The sequence below is a fragment of the Entelurus aequoreus genome, linkage group LG14 (genome assembly GCF_033978785.1).
Source record: "Entelurus aequoreus isolate RoL-2023_Sb linkage group LG14, RoL_Eaeq_v1.1, whole genome shotgun sequence".
Lineage (NCBI taxonomy): Eukaryota > Metazoa > Chordata > Actinopteri > Syngnathiformes > Syngnathidae > Entelurus > Entelurus aequoreus.
The window spans coordinates 5,069,335-5,093,311 of NC_084744.1; the positions used below are offsets into that span (position 1 = coordinate 5,069,335).

General features: G+C 41.8%; 1 protein-coding gene across 1 annotated transcript in view; it reads left to right on the plus strand.

Annotated features, from left to right (window-relative positions):
• Positions 1–211: 211 nt before the first annotated feature.
• LOC133664320 (potassium voltage-gated channel subfamily H member 7-like) overlaps positions 212–23,977 on the plus strand; it is a 57,544-nt gene continuing 33,778 nt past the window's right edge. The window contains exons 1-3 of the mRNA XM_062068826.1: positions 212–362; positions 11,384–11,821; positions 19,145–19,359. Coding sequence (XP_061924810.1) covers positions 266–362; positions 11,384–11,821; positions 19,145–19,359 — 750 coding nt within the window. The 5' untranslated portion in view covers positions 212–265. The remainder of the gene's footprint in view (positions 363–11,383; positions 11,822–19,144; positions 19,360–23,977) is intronic.

The following is a 23,977-nucleotide window of genomic DNA, read 5'->3' on the forward strand; positions in this document are numbered from 1 at the left end:
GATTTATTCAAATATTATGTTGACATCCAATATAATATTTTCAGCCACAGAACCTCACACTGATCTACTAAATGATGATTGTCTGTTCAATCAAACTTGTCCTAAAGATTATTATTGTGCAGCACGCTAATTGTGGCTGGCAACTAGCGCACTAATTGCTAACGAGATCCAGGCCAGCAGACTATGACCTCCATGTTGTCTTGCAGGCTCAGACTTCCAGTGCAACATCCACATCATCCCTGTGAAGAACGAGGAAGGCGTGGTCATGATGTTCATCCTCAACTTCGACTACGTGGCCGACGAAGGAAGTGACAACTCTGCCGAGAAGATAAGCCCCGCCTCCCCCACTAAGTCTGATCAGAGTGAGTACTCAACACCTGTCAGATATTACACAGCAGCTCTCTACAACAAACATTTACTGTTGTATACGTTATAATCAGATCGATAATACGTTATTGTAAAAATGAGTAAAGAGACTCCAACATGTCGTCTTACTGTAAAAGGTCATTTCAAAATAAAAGCTGACAGGACTGAGAGTTTTGCTGCAATGATTTCATTGTTTGTCTCCAAATGTCAGGCTCTTATTTTGAAGTGATTTAAAATGACGCAATAACCCGTGATTAATCATGATTAATCACACTTGTGAGTGTGATTAATCATGATTAACTCACAGTTGTGAGTGCGATTAATCATGATTAACTCACACTTGTGAGTGTGATTAATCATAATTTAACTCACACTTGTGAGTGTGATTAATCATGATTAATTCACACTTGTGAGTGTGATTAATCATTATTAACTCACTTATGAGTGTGATTAATCATGATAAATTTACACTTGTGAGTGTGATTAATCATGATTAACTCACACTTGTGAGTGTGATTAATCATGATTAACTCACACTTGTGAGTGTGATTAATCATGATTAACTCACACTTGTGAGTGTGATTAATCATCATTAACTCACACTTGTGAGTGTGATTAATCATGATTGACTCACACTTGTGAGATTAATCACACTTGTGAGTGTGATTAATCATGATTAACTCACACTTGTGAGTGTGATTAATCATAATTTAACTCATACTTGTGAGTGCGATTAATCATGATTAACTCACACTTGTGAGTGTGATTAATCATGATTAACTCACTCTTTGGAGTGTGATTAATCATGATTAACTCACTCTTTTGAGTGTGATTAATCATAAATAACTCACTCTTGTGAGTGTGATTAATCATGATTAACTCACATTTGTGAGTGTGATTAATCATGATTAACTCACTCTTGTGAGTTTGATTAATCATGATTAACTCACACTTGTGAGTGTGTTTGATCATGATTAACTCACACTTGTGAGTGTGATTAATCATGATTAACTCACACTTGTGAGTTTGATTAATCATGATTAACTCACACTTGTGAGTGTGATTGATCATGATTAACTCACACTTGTGAGTGTGATTGATCATGATTAACTCACACTTGTGAGTGTGATTGATCATGATTAACTCACACTTGTGAGTGTGATTGATCATGATTAACTCACACTTGTGAGTGTGATTGATCATGATTAACTCACACTTGTGAGTGTGATTGATCATGATTAACTCACACTTGTGAGTGTGATTGATCATGATTAACTCACACTTGTGAGTGTGATTGATCATGATAAACTCACACTTGTGAGTGTGATTGATCATGATTAACTCACACTTCTGAGTGATTAATCATGATTAACTCACACTTCTTAGTGTGATTCATGTGACTAAAAAAGGACGAATCGTTTAAAAGTTGTCACTTTGGACACAAATAGCACAACAAAACAAAGCTGTGCTAACTTTAATTTGAAAAAGAAAACCATGAAAAGAAAGCACACGTCAATGTGTGTTGACACACTAATACTTTGTGAGTGTAGTGCAATACTTTTCAAAATAAAATGAACCACAAAAAAGACTTCATTTTTGTCTTTATTCAAACAGAAAATGTTATCATGCATGAAACTTCTGTTTCTTATTGCAATCCTTAATTTGTGTCCTTTCATTTTGTCAACATTATTCATCTACTTGTCCATTTCCTGTTTATATCTGCTCACTTCCTGTTTCAACATGTTTCCTAATAAAGGGGACCACAAAAATTGAATTATTTACTTTATTGTAGCACATTTTTTTAATGAAACATATGTTTATTATTGTAATTTAGTCCTTAAATAAAATGTTGAACATACTAGACAACTTGTCTTTTAGTAGTAAGTAAACAAACAAAGTTGGTCCTAAATTGGCCTAATTTGCCCTAATTTGCCTAATTTAGCCCTAAATTGGCCCTAAGTTGGCCCTAAATAAGTTGGCCCTAAATTGGCCCTAATTGGTCCTAATTGGCCCTAAGTTGGCCCAAAATTGGCTCTAAATTGGCCCTACAAACATTTTACAAAGTGATCACTGCAGACACTTGTTTGCCAATTTAATCCTTAAATAAAATAGTGAACATACTAGACAACTTGTCTTTTAGTAGTAAGTAAACAAAAAAAAGACTCCTAATTAGTCTGCTGACGTATGCAGTAACATATTGTGTACTTTATACACCTATTATTTTGTACACATTATGAGGGACAAACTGTAAAAAATATTATTAATCCACTTGTTCATTTACTGTTAATATCTGCTTATTTTCTGTTTTAACATGTTCTATCTACACTTCTGTTCAAATGTAATAGTCACTTATTCTTATCTTCTTTGATACTTTACATTAGTTTTGGATGATACCACACATTTAGGTATCGATCCGATACCAAGTAGTTACAGGATCATACATTGGTCATATTCAAAGTCCTCATGTGTCCAGGGACGTATTTACTGACTTTATAAACATAATATGAACAAAATAAAACAAAAAACATATCAATGTAATCATAGTAGTATCGACTAGATACGCTCCTGTACTTGGTATCATTACAGTGGATGTCAGGTATAGATCCACCCATGGCGTTTGTTTACATTGTGATGCCGGTGAGCTATTGTATCCTCCTACGGTGTGTAGTGAAGCATGTTTAGCTGTTCCTCCTCCTCCTCCAGTGATAATGATACTTGTAAGGCCAGGATTAGTGATTTAGAAGTAGCCAAAACACTGCGGATGGACGTTAGCCGCTAGCTAGCTAGCCATGTCTTAAAGCAGCTCTTCCTGAGGGTGTTTCAGTGTTATAACTTCACCTTTATCTTGACTTTTCACACCAAAATGCGTCCGTTCTCCCTTTTCTGTCTCCACACTGTGTCTGCTTGTAAGTACTCAGTGTGTGTGCGCTGCCCAACATGCTCCTCTTTGTCAGCACGTACAACTGTCACGATGTCATGTCCGGGGAAAAAAAAAAGTACTGGTATTTTTCAGAAGCAGTATAGTACTTAATTCATTAGTACTTTATTAGTAGAGGTACACCTTATTTTATGATTTTATTTCATTCTTCTTGTGGATGAATGTCCATCCATCCATTTTCTACCGCTTGTCCCTTTTGGTCAGAAGGTTTAAATGTGAGAGTGTGACTCCTGCTGCCTTCTGATTGGACGCTGTCAGCATCATGTCTCTGACTCATGCTCCCTGTGTGTGTGTGTGTGTGTGTGTGTGTGTGTGTGTGTGTGTGTGTGTGTGTGTGTGTGTGTGTGTGTGTGTGTGTGTGTGTGTGTGTGTGTGTGTGTGTGTGTGTGTGTGTGTGTGTGTGGGGGTAATCACATTTGTTTGCTTGAGAGCACGTGTGTGTAGTGGGACGGCTTCTGATGTGATATGATGTGTTCAGATGGCACTGAAGTCGCGTATGAAATCTTCTTAATATTGTACACCAACATATATATATATATATATATATATATCCAAGTAGCATTATCACTGGAGGAGGAGGAATAGCTAAACATGCTTCACTACACACTGTAGGAGGATACAATAGCTCACTGGCCTCACAATGTAAGCAAATGCCATGGGTGGATCCACTGTAATGATACCAACTACAAGAGCGTAGCTAGTCGATACTACTATGATTACGTCGATATTTTTTGTTGTCACAAAATCTTTTTTCCTTTAAAAAAAAAAAAATCATATTCTGTTTATAAAGTCAGTAAATACGTCAGAACTTAAATTATGACCAATGTATGATCCTGTAACTACTTGGTATCGGATTCAGATCGATACCTAAATGTGTGGTATCATTGAAAACTAATGTAAAGTATCAAAGAAGAGAAGAATAAGTGATTATGACATTTTAACAGAAGTGTAGATAGAACATGTGTACCCTCTAAATATATATATCTTGAAGACACACAGATTCACCCGGTCACAACAATAGGTACACAACGTGCACTCACTAAATATATATCTTGAAGACAAACAGATTCACCCGGTCACAACAATAGGTACACAACGTGCACTCTCTAAAACTGTATCTTGAAGACAAACGGGACTTTCTGTCTTCTACATGTGGTTGAAAAAAAGTCATAAACATAATACAGATTCACCCGGTCACAACAATAGGTACACCATCACACTCTGACTGATCAAACTCTGCATACAAAAACAATTGTTATTAGCATTTATGTCCCAGCCTGCTAAATGTCAGTTAGGATGTACTTGCCAGGATTACATGGAATATAACTTAGTCTTTTATTAGCATTTATGTCACTGCATGTGATACAAGCAGGCCTGCAGAGTATTTACTTGTGTGTGATATCATGTGTGATACAAGCAGGCCTGCAGAGTATTTACTTGTGTGTGATATCATGTGTGATACAAGCAGGCCTGCAGAGTGTTTACTTGTGTGTGATATCATGTGTGATACAAGCAGGCCTGCAGAGTGTTTACTTGTGTGTGATATCATGTGTGATACAAGCAGGCCTGCAGAGTGTTTACTTGTGTGTGATATCATGTGTGATACAAGCAGTCTTGCAGAGTGTTTACTTGTGTGTGATATGTGTGATACAAGCAGGCCTGCAGAGTGTTTACTTGTGTGTGATATCATGTGTGATACAAGCAGGCCTGCAGAGTGTTTACTTGTGTGTGATATCATGTGTGATACAAGCAGTCCTGCAGAGTGTTTACTTGTGTGTGATATCATGTGTGATACAAGCAGGCCTGCAGAGTATTTACTTGTGTGTGATATCATGTGTGATACAAGCAGTCTTGCAGAGTGTTTACTTGTGTGTGATATCATGTGTGATACAAGCAGGCCTGCAGCGTGTTTACTTGTGTGTGATATCATGTGTGATACAAGCAGGCCTGCAGAGTGTTTACTTGTGTGTGATATCATGTGTGATACAAGCAGTCTTGCAGAGTGTTTACTTGTGTGTGATTTGTCTGATACAAGCAGGCCTGCAGAGTATTTACTTGTGTGTGATATCATGTGTGATACAAGCAGTCCTGCAGAGTGTTTACTTGTGTGTGATATCATGTGTGATACAAGCAGGCCTGCAGAGTGTTTACTTGTGTGTGATATCATGTGTGATACAAGCAGGCCTGCAGAATGTTTACTTGTGTGTGATATCATGTGTGATACAAGCAGGCCTGCAGAGTATTTACTTGTGTGTGATATCATGTGTGATACAAGCAGTCTTGCAGAGTGTTTACTTGTGTGTGATATCATGTGTGATATAAGCAGTCCTGCAGAGTGTTTACTTGTGTGTGATATCATGTGTGATACAAGCAGGCCTGCAGAGTGTTTACTTGTGTGTGATATCATGTGTGATACAAGCAGTCTTGCAGAGTGTTTACTTGTGTGTGATATGTGTGATACAAGCAGGCCTGCAGAGTGTTTACTTGTGTGTGATATCATGTGTGATACAAGCAGGCCTGCAGAGTGTTTACTTGTGTGTGATATCATGTGTGATACAAGCAGTCTTGCAGAGTGTTTACTTGTGTGTGATATGTGTGATACAAGCAGGCCTGCAGAGTGTTTACTTGTGTGTGATATCATGTGTGATACAAGCAGGCCTGCAGAGTGTTTACTTGTGTGTGATATCATGTGTGAGACAAGCAGTCCTGCAGAGTGTTTACTTGTGTGTGATATCATGTGTGATACAAGCAGGCCTGCAGAGTATTTACTTGTGTGTGATATCATGTGTGATACAAGCAGTCTTGCAGAGTGTTTACTTGTGTGTGATATCATGTGTGATACAAGCAGGCCTGCAGAGTGTTTACTTGTGTGTGATATCATGTGTGATACAAGCAGGCCTGCAGAGTGTTTACTTGTGTGTGATATCATGTGTGATACAAGCAGGCCTGCAGAGTGTTTACTTGTGTGTGATATCATGTGTGATACAAGCAGGCCTGCAGAGTGTTTACTTGTGTGTGATATCATGTGTGATACAAGCAGTCCTGCAGAGTATTTATTTGTGTGTGATATCATGTGTGATACAAGCAGCCCTGCAGAGTATTTATTTGTGTGTGATATCATGTGTGATACAAGCAGTCCTGCAGAGTATTTATTTGTGTGATATCATGTGTGATACAAGCAGCCCTGCAGAGTATTTATTTGTGTGTGATATCATGTGCGATACAAGCAGTCCTGTAGCGTGTTTATTTGTGTGTGATATCATGTGCGATACAAGCAGTCCTGTAGAGTATTTATTAGTGTGTGATATAATTTGTGATGCAGGCAGTCATGGAGAGTATTTAATTGTGTGATATCATGTGCGATACAAGCAGTCCTGCAGAGTATTTAATTTTGTGATATCATGTGCGATACAAGCAGTCCTGCAGAATATTTACTTGTGTGTGATATCATGTGTAATACAAGCTGTACTGCAGAGTGTTTAGGTGTGTGTGATATCATGTGCAATACAAGCAGTCCTGCGGAGCATTTACTTTTGTGTGTGATATCATGTGCGATACAAGCAACCCTGTAAAATGTTAACTTGTGTGTGATATCATGTGCAATACTAGCAGTGCTGCTGAGTGTTTACTTGTGTGTAATATCATGTGCGATACAAGCAGTGCTGCAGAGTGTTTGCTTGCGTGTGAGATCAAGTGCAATGCAAGCAGTGTTGCCGAGTATTTACTGGTGTGTGATATCATGTGCGATACAAGCAGTTCTGCAGAGTATTTTGTTGTGTGTGATATCATGTGCAATACAGACAGTGCTGCAGAGTGTTTGCTTGTGTAGGAGATCAAGTGCAATACAAGCAGTGTTGCAAAGTATTTACTGGTGTGTGATATCATGTGCGATACAAGCAGTCCTGCAGAGTATTTAGTTGTGTGATATCATGTGTGATACAAGCAGTCATGTAGCGTATTTAGTTGTGTGTGATATCTATCATGTGCGATAAAAACACAGCCTTGCAGAGTATTTACTTGTGTGTGATATCATGTGCGATACAAGCAGTGCTGCACAGTGCTTACTTGTGTGTGGTATCATGTGATAAAACCAGTCATGCAGAGTGTTTTTATGCGCAATACAAGCAGTCCTGCAGCGTGTTTACTCGTGTAATATCATTTGCGATACAATCAGTCATGCAGTGTTTTTTATGAGTGATATCGTGTGTGATACAAGCAATCCTCGATCATGTGCGATACAAGCAGTCCTGCACACTTACTCTGCAATCTTACAAACTCACTGTACAAAGTTACACACTTACTGTACAAAGTTACACACTCACTCTACAAGGTTACACACTTACTGTACAATGTTACACACTTACTGTACAAAGTTACACACTTACTGTACAAAGTTACACACTCATTGTACAAGGTTTCATATTTACTGTACAAAGTTACACACTTACTTTACAAGGGTACACACTTACTTTACAAGGGTACACACTTACTGTACAAGGTTACACGCTTACTGTACAATGTTACACACTTACTGTAAAAGGTTACACACTTATTGTACAAGGTTACACACTCACTGTACAAAGTTACACACTTACTGTAAAAGGTTACACACTTATTGTACAAGGTTACACACTCACTGTACACGGTTACACACTTACTGTACAAAGTTACACACTCATTGTACAAGGTTTCATATTTACTGTACAAAGTTACACACTTACTTTACAAGGTTACACACTTACTGTACAATGTTACACACTCACTGTACAAGTTTACACGCTTACTGTACAATGTTACACACTTACTGTAAAAGGTTACACACTTATTGTACAAGGTTACACACTCACTGTACAAAGTTACACACTTACTGTAAAAGGTTACACACTTATTGTACAAGGTTACACACTCACTGTACACGGTTACACACTTACTGTACAAAGTTACACACTCATTGTACAAGGTTTCATATTTACTGTACAAAGTTACACACTTACTTTACAAGGGTACACACTTACTGTACAATGTTACACACTTACTGTACAAGGTAACACACTCACTGTACAAAGTTACACACTTACTGTACAAAGTTACACACTTACTGTAAAAGGTTACACACTTATTGTACAAGGTTACACACTCACTGTACAAAGTTACACACTTACTGTACAATGTTACACACTTACTGTAAAAGGTTACACACTTATTGTACAAGGTTACACACTCACTGTACAAAGTTACACACTTACTGTACAAAGTTACACACTTACTGTAAAAGGTTACACACTTATTGTACAAGGTTACACACTCACTGTACAAAGTTACCCACTCACTGTACAAAGTTACACACTTACTGTACAAAGTTACACACTCATTGTACAAGGTTTCATATTTACTGTACAAAGTTACACACTTACTTTACAAGGGTACACACTTACTGTACAAGGTTACACGCTTACTGTACAATGTTACACACTTACTGTAAAAGGTTACACACTTATTGTACAAGGTTACACACTCACTGTACAAAGTTACACACTTACTGTAAAAGGTTACACACTTATTGTACAAGGTTACACACTCACTGTACACGGTTACACACTTACTGTACAAAGTTACACACTCATTGTACAAGGTTTCATATTTACTGTACAAAGTTACACACTTACTTTACAAGGTTACACACTTACTGTACAATGTTACACACTCACTGTACAAGTTTACACGCTTACTGTACAATGTTACACACTTACTGTAAAAGGTTACACACTTATTGTACAAGGTTACACACTCACTGTACAAAGTTACACACTTACTGTAAAAGGTTACACACTTATTGTACAAGGTTACACACTCACTGTACACGGTTACACACTTACTGTACAAAGTTACACACTCATTGTACAAGGTTTCATATTTACTGTACAAAGTTACACACTTACTTTACAAGGGTACACACTTACTGTACAATGTTACACACTTACTGTACAAGGTAACACACTCACTGTACAAAGTTACACACTTACTGTACAAAGTTACACACTTACTGTAAAAGGTTACACACTTATTGTACAAGGTTACACACTCACTGTACAAAGTTACACACTTACTGTACAATGTTACACACTTACTGTAAAAGGTTACACACTTATTGTACAAGGTTACACACTCACTGTACAAAGTTACACACTTACTGTACAAAGTTACACACTTACTGTAAAAGGTTACACACTTATTGTACAAGGTTACACACTCACTGTACAAAGTTACCCACTCACTGTACAAAGTTACACACTTACTGTACAAAGTTACACACTCATTGTACAAGGTTTCATATTTACTGTACAAAGTTACACACTTACTTTACAAGGGTACACACTTACTGTACAAGGTTACACGCTTACTGTACAATGTTACACACTTACTGTAAAAGGTTACACACTTATTGTACAAGGTTACACACTCACTGTACAAAGTTACACACTTACTGTAAAAGGTTACACACTTATTGTACAAGGTTACACACTCACTGTACAAAGTTACACACTTACTGTACAAAGTTACACACTCATTGTACAAGGTTTCATATTTACTGTACAAAGTTACACACTTACTTTACAAGGGTACACGCTTACTTTACAAGGGTACACACTTACTCTACAAGGTTACACACTTACTGTACAAAGTTACACACTTACTGTAAAAGGTTACGCACTTATTGTACAAGGTTACACACTCACTGTACAAAGTTACACACTTACTGTACAAAGTTACACACTCATTGTACAAGGTTTCATATTTACTGTACAAAGTTACACACTTACTTTACAAGGGTACACACTTACTTTACAAGGGTACACACTTACTGTACAAGGTTACACGCTTACTGTACAATGTTACACACTTACTGTAAAAGGTTACACACTTATTGTACAAGGTTACCTACTTACTGTACAAAGTTACACACTTACTGTAAAAGGTTACACACTTATTGTACAAGGTTACACACTCACTGTACAAAGTTACACACTTACTGTACAAAGTTACACACTCATTGTACAAGGTTTCATATTTACTGTACAAAGTTACACACTTACTTTACAAGGGTACACACTTACTTTACAAGGGTACACACTTACTATACAAGGTTACACGCTTACTGTACAATGTTACACACTTACTGTAAAAGGTTACACACTTATTGTACAAGGTTACACACTCACTGTACAAAGTTACACACTTACTGTAAAAGTTTACACACTTATTGTACAAGGTTACACACTCACTGTACAAAGTTACACACTTACTGTACAAAGTTACACACTCATTGTACAATGTTTCATATTTACTGTACGAAGTTACACACTTACTTTACAAGGGTACACACTTACTTTACAAGGGTACACACTTACTCTACAAGGTTACACACTTACTGTACAAAGTTACACACTTACTGTAAAAGGTTACACACTTATTGTACAAGGTTACACACTCACTGTACAAAGTTACACACTTACTGTACAAAGTTACACACTCATTGTACAAGGTTTCATATTTACTGTACAAAGTTACACACTTACTTTACAAGGGTACACACTTACTTTACAAGGGTACACACTTACTCTACAAGGTTACACACTTATTGTACAAAGTTACACACTCACTGTACAATGTTACACACTTACTGTACAATGTTACACACTCACTGTACAAAGTTACACACTTACTCTACAAGGTTACACACTTACTGTACAAAGTTACACACTCACTGTACAAAGTTACACACTTACTTTACAAGGGTACACACTTACTCTACAAGGTTACACACTTACTGTACAATGTTACACACTTACTGTACAAAGTTACACACTTACTGTACAATAATAAATGTTACAAAGTTGGATCATGGTGTTACACAACAACAGAGCATCAAATCCTGAAGTTGAAAGTCTGGCTACGTTGTGATGTCACAGCGAGGTGGAAGTCCTTATTTAGACTTGAGGTCAAGCTCCTCCCCCTTTGAGGAAACATAAAAAAGGTAAATAAACATGAAGTGAATATTTGTTTCATCTCCACTTTCAGGAATGAGTCGATTCTTCCGCTTCCGCCAGGCGGCTCTGAGCCTGATGAACACCAAGCAGTCTCTCCCGCAAGAGGACCCGGACGCCGTGTTGGTGGACTCCCCCAAAGACCAGGAGGACTGCGTGGCCCTCCAGGGCCTCCCCTCCCCCACCAAGAGCACCTGCAGCCCCCTGGAGGCCAACGACACTCACGCTCTCATCAGCTCCAGCCGACACTCCTCCCAGGCCAGCGTGGCCCCGGAGCCTCTGGACCACTCCTCTCCCAAACTCCTGTGGGAAAAACTGTACCAGACCCAGGCGCACCATTCCTCCACCTCCCTGTCCAACACCTTCCCCCGAGGAAGTGTCAGCAGCATGAGGCGGGCCTCCTCCGTCCACGAGATGGAGGGTTACACCTCCAGTTCCAAGAGCATCTTCAGGGAGCGGCACGCCAACGAAGGTACAGTAGGGGCCACACCCCAATAAGGTGCAATGAGGGCCACATACCAATCAGGGTACAGTAGGGGCCACTCCCCAATCAGGGTACAGTAGGGGCCACACCCCAATAAGGTGCAATGAGGGCCACATACCCCAATAAGGTGCAATGAGGGCCACATACCCCAATAAGGTGCAATGAGGGCCACATACCAATCAGGGTTCAGTAGGGGCCACACCCCAATCAGGGTACAGTAGGGGCCACACACACCAATCAGGGTACAGTAGGGGCCACACACGCCAATCAGGGTACAGTAGGGGCCACACGCCAATCAAGGTACAGTAGGGGCCACACACACCAATCAGGGTACAGTATGGGCCACACCCCAATCAGGGTACAGTAGTGAAGTGAAGTGAATTTTTATTTATATAGCGCTTTTCTCTAGTGACTCAAAGCGCTTTACATAGTGAAACCCCAATATCTAAGTTACATTTAAACCAGTGTGGGTGGCACTGGGAGCAGGTGGGTAAAGTGTCTTGCCCAAGGACACAACGGCAGTGACTAGGATGGCGGAAGCGGGGATCGAACCTGCAACCCTCAGGTTGATGGCACGGCCACTCTACCAACCGAGCTATACCGTCCAGTAGGGGCCACACCACATTCAGGGTACAGTAGGGGCCACAAACCAATCAGGGTACAGTAGGGTCCACACGCCAATCAGGGTACCGTAGGGGCCACACCCCTATCAGGGTGCAGTAGGGGCCACACGCCAATCAAGGTACAGTAGGGGCCACACGCCAATCAGGGTACAGTAGGGGCCACATGCCAATCAGGGTACAGTATGGGCCACATGCCAATCAAGGTACAGTAGGGGCCATATGCTAATCAGGGTACAGTATGGGCCTCACGCCAATCAAGGTACATTAGGGGCCACATGCTAATCAGACTACAGTATGGGCCACACGCCAATCAAGGTACAGTAGGAGCCACACGCCAATCAGGGTACAGTAGGGGCCACATGCCAATCAGGGTGCAGTAGGCGCCACATGCCAATCAGGGTACACTAGGGGCCACACACCAATCAGGGTACAGTGGGGGCCACACACCAATCAAGGTACAATAGGGGCCACACACCAATCAGGGTACAGTAGGGGCCACACGCCAATCAAGGTACAGTATGGGCCACACGCCAATCAGGGTACAGTAGGGGCCACACGCCAATCAAGGTACAGTAGGAGCCACACACCGATCAGTGTACAGTATGGGCCACATGCCAATCAAGGTAGAGTATGGGCCACATGCCAATAAAGGTACAGTAGGGGCCACATGCTAATCAGGGTACAATATGGGCCACACGCCAATCAAGGTACAGTATGGGCCACACGCCAATCAGGGTAAAGTAGGGGCCACACACCAATAAGGTGCAATGGGGGCCACATACCAATCAAGGTACAGTAGGGGCCAAACACCAATTAAGATACAGTAGGGGCCACATGCCAATGAAGTTACATTAGGGGCCACATGCCAATCAAGGCACAGTAGGGGCCACACGCCAATCAAGGTACAGTAGGGGCCACACACACTATCGGGGTACAGTGGGGGCGACACATCATTCAGGGTACAGTAGGGGCCACACACACTATCAGGGTACAGTAGAGGCCACACACACTATCAGGGTACAGTAGGGGCCACACACACTATCAGGGTACAGTAGAGGCCACACACACTATCAGGGTACAGTAGGGGCCACACACACTATCAGGGTACAGTAGGGGCCACACACACTATCAGGGTACAGTAGGGGCCACACACACTATCAGGGTACAGTAGAGGCCACACACACTATCAGGGTACAGTAGAGGCCACACACACTATCAGGGTACAGTAGAGGCCACACACACTATCAGGGTACAGTAGAGGCCACACACACTATCAGGGTACAGTAGAGGCCACACACACTATCAGCGTACAGTAGAGGCCACACACACTATCAGGGTACAGTAGAGGCCACACACACTATCAGGGTACAGTAGAGGCCACACACACTATCAGGGTACAGTAGAGGCCACACACACTATCAGGGTACAGTAGAGGCCACACACACTATCAGGGTACAGTAGAGGCCACACACACTATCAGGGTACAGTAGAGGCCACACACCAAATGGACTTCATAGTGGACTTCATAGTGGACTTCATAGTGGACCTCATAGTGGACCTCATAGTAGACTTCATAGTGGACTTCATAGTGGACTTCATAGTGGACTTCATTGTGGACGTAATAGTGGACTTCATAGTGGACGTCATAGTGGACTTCATAGTGGACTTCATAGTGGACTTCATAGTGGACGTCATAGTGGACCTCATAGTGGACTTCATAGTGGACCTCATAGTGGACGTAATAGTGGACTCCATAGTGCACCTCATAGTGGACTTTATAGTGTACAAATGTGTTTTTCATAGTAGACTTCATAGTGGACCTCATAGTGGACTTCATAGTGGACCTCATAGTGGGCCTCATGGTGGACCTCATCAATCAATCAATCAATCAATGTTTATTTATATAGCCCTAAATCACTAGTGTCTCAAAGGGCTGTACAAGCCACAACGACATCCTCGGTGTCGAGTGGGTCTGATATAATATTGTGAAAGTCCAACACATCAGCGAAAGTCCAGTCCATGGTGGGGCCAGCAGGAACCATCCCGAGCGGAGACGGGTCAGCAGCGTAGAGATGTCCCCATCTGATGGACAGGCTAGCGGTCCACCCCGGAGCAGAGTAGAAAAGAAAAGAAAAGAAACGGCAGATCAACTGGTCTAAAAAGGGAGTCTATTTAAAGGCTAGAGTATACAAATGAGTTTTAAGATGGGACTTAAATGCTTCTACTGAGGTAGCATCTCTAACTGTTACCGGGAGGGCATTCCATAGTATTGGAGCCCGAATAGAAAACGCTCTATAGCCCGCAGACTTTTTTTGGGCTCTGGGAGTCACTAGTAAGCCGGAGTTCTTTGAACGCAGATTTCTTGCCGGGACATATGGTACAATACAATCGTCAAGATAGGCAGGAGCTTGACCGTGTAGTATTTTATACGTAAGTAGTAAAACCTTAAAGTCGCATCTTAGGTGCACAGGAAGCCAGTGCAAGTGAGCCAGTATAGGCGTAATATGATCAAACTTTCTTGTTTTTGTCAAAAGTCTAGCAGCCGCATTTTGTACCATCTGTAATCTTTTAATGCTAGACATAGGGAGGCCCGAAAATAATACGTTACAGTAATCGAGACGAGATGTAACGAACGCATGGATAATGATCTCAGCATCGCTTGTGGACAAAATGGAACGAATTTTAGCGATATTACGGAGATGAAAGAAGGCCGTTTTAGTAACACTCTTAATGTGTGACTCAAACGAGAGAGTTGGGTCGAAGATAATACCCAGATTCTTTACCGAGTCTCCTTGTTTAATTGTTTGGTTGTCAAATGTTAAGGTGGTATTATTAAATAGATGTTGGTGTTGAGCAGGACCGATAATCAGCATTTCCGTTTTCTTAGCGTTGAGTTGCAAAAAGTTAGCGGACATCCATTGTTTAATTTCATTAAGACACGCCTCCAGCTGACTACAGTCCGGCGTGTTGGTCAGCTTTATGGGCATGTAGAGTTGGGTGTCATCAGCATAACAGTGAAAGCTAACACCGTATTTGCGTATAATGTCACCTAGCGGCAGCATGTAAATACTAAAGAGTGCAGGGCCAAGAACTGAACCCTGGGGAACTCCGCACGTTACCTTAACATAGTCCGAGGTCACATTGTTATGGGAGACACACTGCATCCTGTCAGTAAGATAAGAGTTAAACCAAGACAAGGCTAAGTCTGACATCCCAATACGCGTTTTGATACGCTCTAATAAAATATTATGATCAACAGTATGGAAAGCGGCGCTAAGATCAAGAAGCAGCAACATAGATGAAGCATCAGAATCCATCGTCAGCAATAGATCATTAGTCATTTTTGCGAGGGCTGTCTCCGTAGAGTGATTTGCCCTGAAACCGGATTGAAAAGGTTCACAGAGATTGTTAGTCACTAAGTGTTCATTTAGCTGCTGTGCGACAATTTTTTCGAGAATTTTCGAGATAAACGGTAGGTGGGACACCGGCCGGTAGTTCACCATGAGGTCAGGATCGAGGTTAGGTCTTTTGAGTAGAGGATGAATAACCGCTTTTTTGAATGCTAGAGGAACAGTACCAGAGGAAAGTGATAGGTTTATAATATTTAACACTGATGGACCTAATAAAACAAAAAGCTCCTTGATAAGTTTCCCAGGAATTGGGTCAAGTAAACATGTTGTTTGTTTTGTCCCATTTACACATTTTAACAATTCCTCCAATGTTATTTCATCAAAGAGAGAGAAACTATTTTGGAGGGCAATGTCCGTCGTATATACAGTCATATTTGTGTTAATAGAACCCAGTTGTGGCTGGGATGCATTGTCTTTAATCTCTTTTCTGATGAGTTCAATTTTCTTATTAAAGAAATTCATAAAGTCATCTGCTGAGTGGGTGGAGCTACTGGTAGGAGTCCCTTGTTGGGTTAGCGATGCTACTGTACTAAACAAAAATTTAGGATCATTTTTGTTGAGGTGGATGAGATTTGAGTAGTATTTAGCTTTAGCTGAGGTAAGCATGCGTTTATAAGTTATTAAACTATCACTCCATGCTTGATGGAAAACCTCAAGTTTAGTCGCACGCCATTTGCGTTCCAGCTTTCTACATGATAATTTCTGGGCTTTAGTTTCTTCTGTAAACCATGGGGTACGCCTTTTAGGGGCCCTTTTTAGCTTTAGCGGTGCTACAATATCAATGGTGTCGCACAGGGCGTCGTTAAAGTTGTTAGTGAGGTTATCAATAGAGCCCACATAATTTGGGAAAGGTGCCATTACTGAAGGCAGTAGGTCAGTAAGAGTCGTCGTTGTGGCAGTATTAATGTTGCGGCTGCTATAGTAGTTATTATTATTATTATTAGTTTGTTGACAATGAGTCCGAACTTCGAATTTTATAAGGTAATGATCGGACATTACTTTAGTGTACGGGAGTATCGTAACTTTAGAGGTGGTGACACCCCTGACAAGCACTAGATCTATCGTATTACCGTTGCGATGCGTGGGTTCATTTATTATTTGTGTAAGACCACAGCTATCAATTATAGTCTGGAGCGCCACGCATGGAGGGTCCGATGGGGTATTCATATGGATGTTAAAGTCTCCCATTATGATTATATTGTCGGCGTGCGTCACTAGATCAGCAACGAACTCTGAAAATTCATTGATAAAGTCCGAATAGGGCCCAGGGGGGCGGTAGATGACAGCCAGGTGGAGAGGCAGCGGTGTGACAAACCTCATAGTGAGCACCTCAAACGAGTTATATTTATTATTTAGGTCCGAGGTAAGGCTAAAGTTTTTGTTGTATATTAGTGCAACACCCCCACCCCTTTTAATGGGGCGGGCAATATGCGTTCCCGCATAGCCAGGAGGAGACGCCTCACCCAGCGCAAAAAATTCGTCTGGTTTGAGCCAGGTCTCGGCTAAACCAACGACATCAAGATTGTTGTCTCTGATGACTTCATTAACTAATAACGTTTTGGAAGACAATGACCTTATGTTTAAAAAGCCCATATTATAGGTAGTGGGCTGTTTTGAGGAGTTTTTGTTGAAAGTATCCGTAGTAGCAATATTAATAATGTTACGTTTATTATGCATAGTGCACTTTAAATAATTTCGACCATATCTAGGAATTGATATGACAGGAATTTTTAGATTGTTTGCCACCTCAGTAAAATGCATGTCCACCTCTGACGCAGAAAAAACATTATGTGAGTTGTATATTATTCTAGAAGAATTGCTATGTGTGCAGGGATTATCCAGCCTGGCGCTGGCTAGTTCTAGCTTAACAGACTCCTTATTAGCGCTTCTTTGTGGATTAGCATTTAGCTTTTTCGTTAGCCCCGCTAACAACAAAGCATTTAGCTTTGTTGTTAGCCCCGCCCGACACCCCCGCTTCTGCTTCCGAGCGCACCGCTTACGTCTCTTTCGCTGACCGTCTCCGCTGGAAGTCGACGCCGCTGCTTCAAAGGCCACTGCTGGATGTAGCTCGCGAAGAATTCCCAAGCTAGCGAGCAGGTCCATCGTACACGCATCTATCAGCCCAAAATGGCCCGATCTCTCCACATCCAGAATTGTAAGTCGGTCGTAAGTGATCACGGAGTGAACACGCTGTGAGCCAGCCATGAAATTGACTGAATTAAGGGGTATTTTTGCCCTCACTTCCAGGAGCGCTCGCACGAAGCCGCTGCTCTGAAGCGCAGCCATCTTGGAAATCATGGTGGACTTCATAGTGGACCTCACAGTGGACGTAATAGTAGACTTCATAGAGGACTTCATAGTGGACTTCATAGTGGACCTCATGGTGGACTTCATAGTGGAACTCATAGTGGACTTCATAGTGGACTTCATAGTGGACTCCATAGTGGACCTCATAGTGGACTTTATAATGTACAAACGTGTACTTCATAGTAGACTTTATAGTGGACTTCATAGTTGACTTCATAGTGGACTTCATAGTTGACTTCATCGCGGACTTCATAGTGGACCTCATATTGGAGAGGATAGTGAACTTCATAGTGAACTTCATAGTGGACTTCATAGTGGACTTTATAGTGTACTTCGTAGTAGACTTCATAGTGGACCTCATAGTGGACCTCATAGTGGACTTCATAGCGGACTTCATAGCGGACTTCATAGCGGACTTTATAGTGGACCTCATAGTGGACCTCATAGTGGACTTCATAGCGGACTTCATAGCGGACCTCATAGTGGACCTCATAGTGGACCTCATAGTGGACTTCATAGCGGACTTCATAGCGGACTTTATAGTGGACCTCATAGTGGACCTCATAGTGGACTTCATAGTGGACCTCATATTGGAGATGGTAGTGGACTTCATAGTGGACTTCACAGTGGACTTCATAGCGGACTTCATAGCGGACTTTATAGTGGACCTCATAGTGGACCTCATAGTGGACTTCATAGTGGACCTCATATTGGAGATGGTAGTGGACTTCATAGTGGACTTCATAGTGGACTTCATAGCGGACTTCATAGCGGACTTTATAGTGGACCTCATAGTGGACCTCATAGTGGACTTCATAGTGGACCTCATATTGGAGATGATAGAGGACTTCATAGTGGACTTCATAGTGGACCTCATATTGGAGATGATAGTGGACTTCATAGTGGACTTCATAGTGGACTTCATAGTGGACTTCCTGCTGGACTCACCTGAACCTCTCCTCCCTCGCCAGGTGCGTTTAACCACGTGAAGTCCAGCCTGCTGGGATCCACGTCGGAGTCCAACATCAACAAGTACAGCACCATCCACAAGATCCCTCTGATCGCCCTCACCTTCTCAGACGCCAACGACAAGAAGACTCATCACTCGCCGCCATCCTCAGACAAAACCATCATCGCTCCCAAGGTCAAAGACCGCACGCACAATGTCACGGAAAAAGTGACACAGGTGAAGACTATAGGGATAGCATTCATTCGTTCATGCATCTATCCATCCATTCATCCATCCAACCATCCATCCATCATTCACCTATTCATTCATCCATCCAACCATCCATCCATCATTCACCTATTCATTCATCCATCCAACCATCCATCCATTCAATCATTCATCATTCACCCATTCTCCATCCATTCATTCACTAATTCCTGCATTCATCCATCCACTCATCCATTCAATCACTCATGCATTCATCATTCACCTATTCATTCGTCTATCATCCATCAAACATTCATTCATTCACCCATTCATCCATCCACTCATCATCCAGCAATTCATTCATTCACTCATCCATTCAACCATTCATTCATCCACTCATCCATCATTCATCCATTCATTCATTCATCGTTCACCCATTCATCCATCTAACCAGCCATCCATTCATTTATTCACTCATTAGTTCACCATTTATCCATACACATGTCTACTTCCTCCTTGGTGATGATACGCATGTCTACTTCCTCCTTGGTGATGATACACATGTCTACTTCCTCCTTGGTGATGATACGCATGTCTACTTCCTCCTTGGTGATGATACACATGTCTACTTCCTCCTTGGTGCTGATACACATGTCTACTTCCTCCTTGGTGATGATACACATGTCTACTTCCTCCTTGGTGATGATACACATGTCTACTTCCTCCTTGGTGATGATACACATGTTCCTCCTAGGTGATGATACACATGTCTACTTCCTCCTTGGTGATGATACACATGTCTACTTCCTCCTTGGTGATGATACACATGTCTACTTCCTCCTTGGTGATGATACACATGTCTACTTCCTCCTTGGTGGTGATACACATGTCTACTTCCTCCTTGGTGATGATACACATGTCTACTTCCTCCTTGGTGATGATACACATGTCTACTTCCTCCTTGGTGATGATACAAATGTCTACTTCCTCCTTGGTGATGATACACATGTCTACTTCCTCCTTGGTGGTGATACACATGTCTACTTCCGCATTGGTGATGATACACATGTCTACTTCCTCCTTGGTGATGATACACATGTCTACTTCCTCCTTGGTGGTGATACACATTTCTACTTCCTCCTTGGTGATGATACACATGTCTACTTCCTCCTTGGTGGTGATACACATGTCTACTTCCTCCTTGGTGGTGATACACATGTCTACGTCCTCCTTGGTGATGATACACATTTCTACTTCCTCCTTGGTGATGATACACATGTCTACTTCCTCCTTGGTGGTGATACACATTTCTACTTCCTCCTTGGTGATGATACACATGTCTACTTCCTCCTTGGTGGTGATACACATGTTCCTCCTTGGTGATGATACACATGTCTACTTCCTCCTTGGTGGTGATACACATGTCTACTTCCTCCTTGGTGATGATACACATGTCTACTTCCTCCTTGGTGATGATACACATGTCTACTTCCTCCTTGGTGATGATACACATGTTCCTCCTTGGTGATGATACACATGTCTACTTCCTCCTTGGTGGTGATACACATGTCTACTTCCTCCTTGGTGATGATACACATGTCTACTTCCTCCTTGGTGATGATACACATGTCTACTTCCTCCTTGGTGATGATACACATGTCTACTTCCTCCTTGGTGGTGATACACATGTCTACTTCCTCCTTGGTGATGATACACATGTCTACTTCCTCCTTGGTGATGATACACATATCTACTTCCTCCTTGGTGATGATACAAATGTCTACTTCCTCCTTGGTGATGATACACATGTCTACTTCCTCCTTGGTGGTGATACACATGTCTACTTCCTCATTGGTGATGATACACATGTCTACTTCCTCCTTGGTGATGATACACATGTCTACTTCCTCCCTGGTGGTGATACACATTTCTACTTCCTCCTTGGTGATGATACACATGTCTACTTCCTCCTTGGTGGTGATACACATGTCTACTTCCTCCTTGGTGGTGATACACATGTCTACGTCCTCCTTGGTGATGATACACATTTCTACTTCCTCCTTGGTGATGATACACATGTCTACTTCCTCCTTGGTGATGATACACATGTCTACTTCCTCCTTGGTGGTGATACACATGTCTACTTCCTCCTTGGTGATGATATGCATGTCTACTTCCTCCTTGGTGATGATACACATGTCTACTTCCTCCTTGGTGGTGATACACATGTCTACGTCCTCCTTGGTGATGATACACATGTCTACTTCCTCCTTGGTGGTGATACACATGTCTACTTCCTCCTTGGTGGTGATACACATGTCTACTTCCTCATTGGTGATGATACACATGTCTACTTCCTCCTTGGTGATGATACACATGTCTACTTCCTCCTTGGTGGTGATACACATTTCTACTTCCTCCTTGGTGATGATACACATGTCTACTTCCTCCTTGGTGGTGATACACATGTCTACTTCCTCCTTGGTGGTGATACACATGTCTACGTCCTCCTTGGTGATGATACACATTTCTACTTCCTCCTTGGTGATGATAAACATGTCTACTTCCTCCTTGGTGGTGATACACATTTCTACTTCCTCCTTGGTGATGATACACATGTCTACTTCCTCCTTGGTGGTGATACACATGTTCCTCCTTGGTGATGATACACATGTCTACTTCCTCCTTGGTGGTGATACACATGTCTACTTCCTCCTTGGTGATGATACACATGTCTACTTCCTCCTTGGTGATGATACACATGTCTACTTCCTCCTTGGTGATGATACACATGTTCCTCCTTGGTGATGATACACATGTCTACTTCCTCCTTGGTGGTGATACACATGTCTACTTCCTCCTTGGTGATGATACACATGTCTACTTCCTCCTTGGTGATGATACACATGTCTACTTCCTCCTTGGTGATGATACACATGTCTACTTCCTCCTTGGTGGTGATACACATGTCTACTTCCTCCTTGGTGATGATACACATGTCTACTTCCTCCTTGGTGATGATACACATATCTACTTCCTCCTTGGTGATGATACAAATGTCTACTTCCTCCTTGGTGATGATACACATGTCTACTTCCTCTTTGGTGGTGATACACATGTCTACTTCCTCATTGGTGATGATACACATGTCTACTTCCTCTTTGGTGATGATACACATGTCTACTTCCTCCCTGGTGGTGATACACATTTCTACTTCCTCCTTGGTGATGATACACATGTCTACTTCCTCCTTGGTGGTGATACACATGTCTACTTCCTCCTTGGTGGTGATACACATGTCTACGTCCTCCTTGGTGATGATACACATTTCTACTTCCTCCTTGGTGATGATACACATGTCTACTTCCTCCTTGGTGGTGATACACATTTCTACTTCCTCCTTGGTGATGATACACATGTCTACTTCCTCCTTGGTGGTGATACACATGTCTACTTCCTCCTTGGTGATGATACGCATGTCTACTTCCTCCTTGGTGATGATACACATGTCTACTTCCTCCTTGGTGGTGATACACATGTCTACGTCCTCCTTGGTGATGATACACATGTCTACTTCCTCCTTGGTGATGATACACATGTCTACTTCCTCCTTGGTGGTGATACACATTTCTACTTCCTCCTTGGTGATGATGCACATGTCTACTTCCTCCTTGGTGATGATACACATGTCTACTTCCTCCTTGGTGGTGATACACATGTCTACTTCCTCCTTCGTGGTGATACACATGTCTACTTCCTCCTTGGTGATGATACACATGTCTACTTCATCCCTGGTGATGATAACACAAGTCTACTTCCTCCTTGGTGATGATACACATGTCTACTTCCTCTTTGGTGATGATACACATGTCTACTTCCTCCTTGGTGATGATAACACATTCAGTCAGGAGACATCACTCCTGTGTGGTTGATGGATGACATCATGTAGGGAAAGGTGAATACCAAGAAACACTACTGTATGTAGAGCAGAGAGACACCCCTCCCCCAGCCCTCACTTTCACTTTCACTTTCACTTTCACTTTGGGCATGAAGCGCCTTCCAAGTCCGGATGTTGAATAATTGAGCATCCAGCCAGAATTCTCCCATGTGAGGAAATGGAAACTATGTTTGCTCCATTGTTGTTCTTCTTGCCAAACGTGTCGTCATGTCATCCATGATGCATGGGACCTGATCACTAAGCCCTGATTATGACGTACTAATAGTACACACTGTTTTATAGATTGTACACACTAATAGTACACACTATTTTATAGGTAGTACATATACAGTTGTGGTCAAAAGTTTACATACACACATAATGTCATGGCTGTCTTGAGTTTCCAATCATTTGTACAACTCTTGTGATGTAGTGATTGGAGCACATATCACTAAAAACATTCATGAAGTTTGCTTCTTTGATGAATGTATTATGCGTCTACTGAAAATGTGAGCAAATGTGCTGGCTCAAAAGTATACATACAGCAATGTTAATATTTGCTGACATGTCCCTGGGCAAGTTTACCTGCAATAAGGCGGCAGCAAAACAGGCCCAGAGCATAATACTACCACCACCATGCTTGACGGTAGGAGTGGTGTTCCTGGGATTAAAGGCCTCACCTTTTCTCCTCCAAACATATTGCTGGGTATC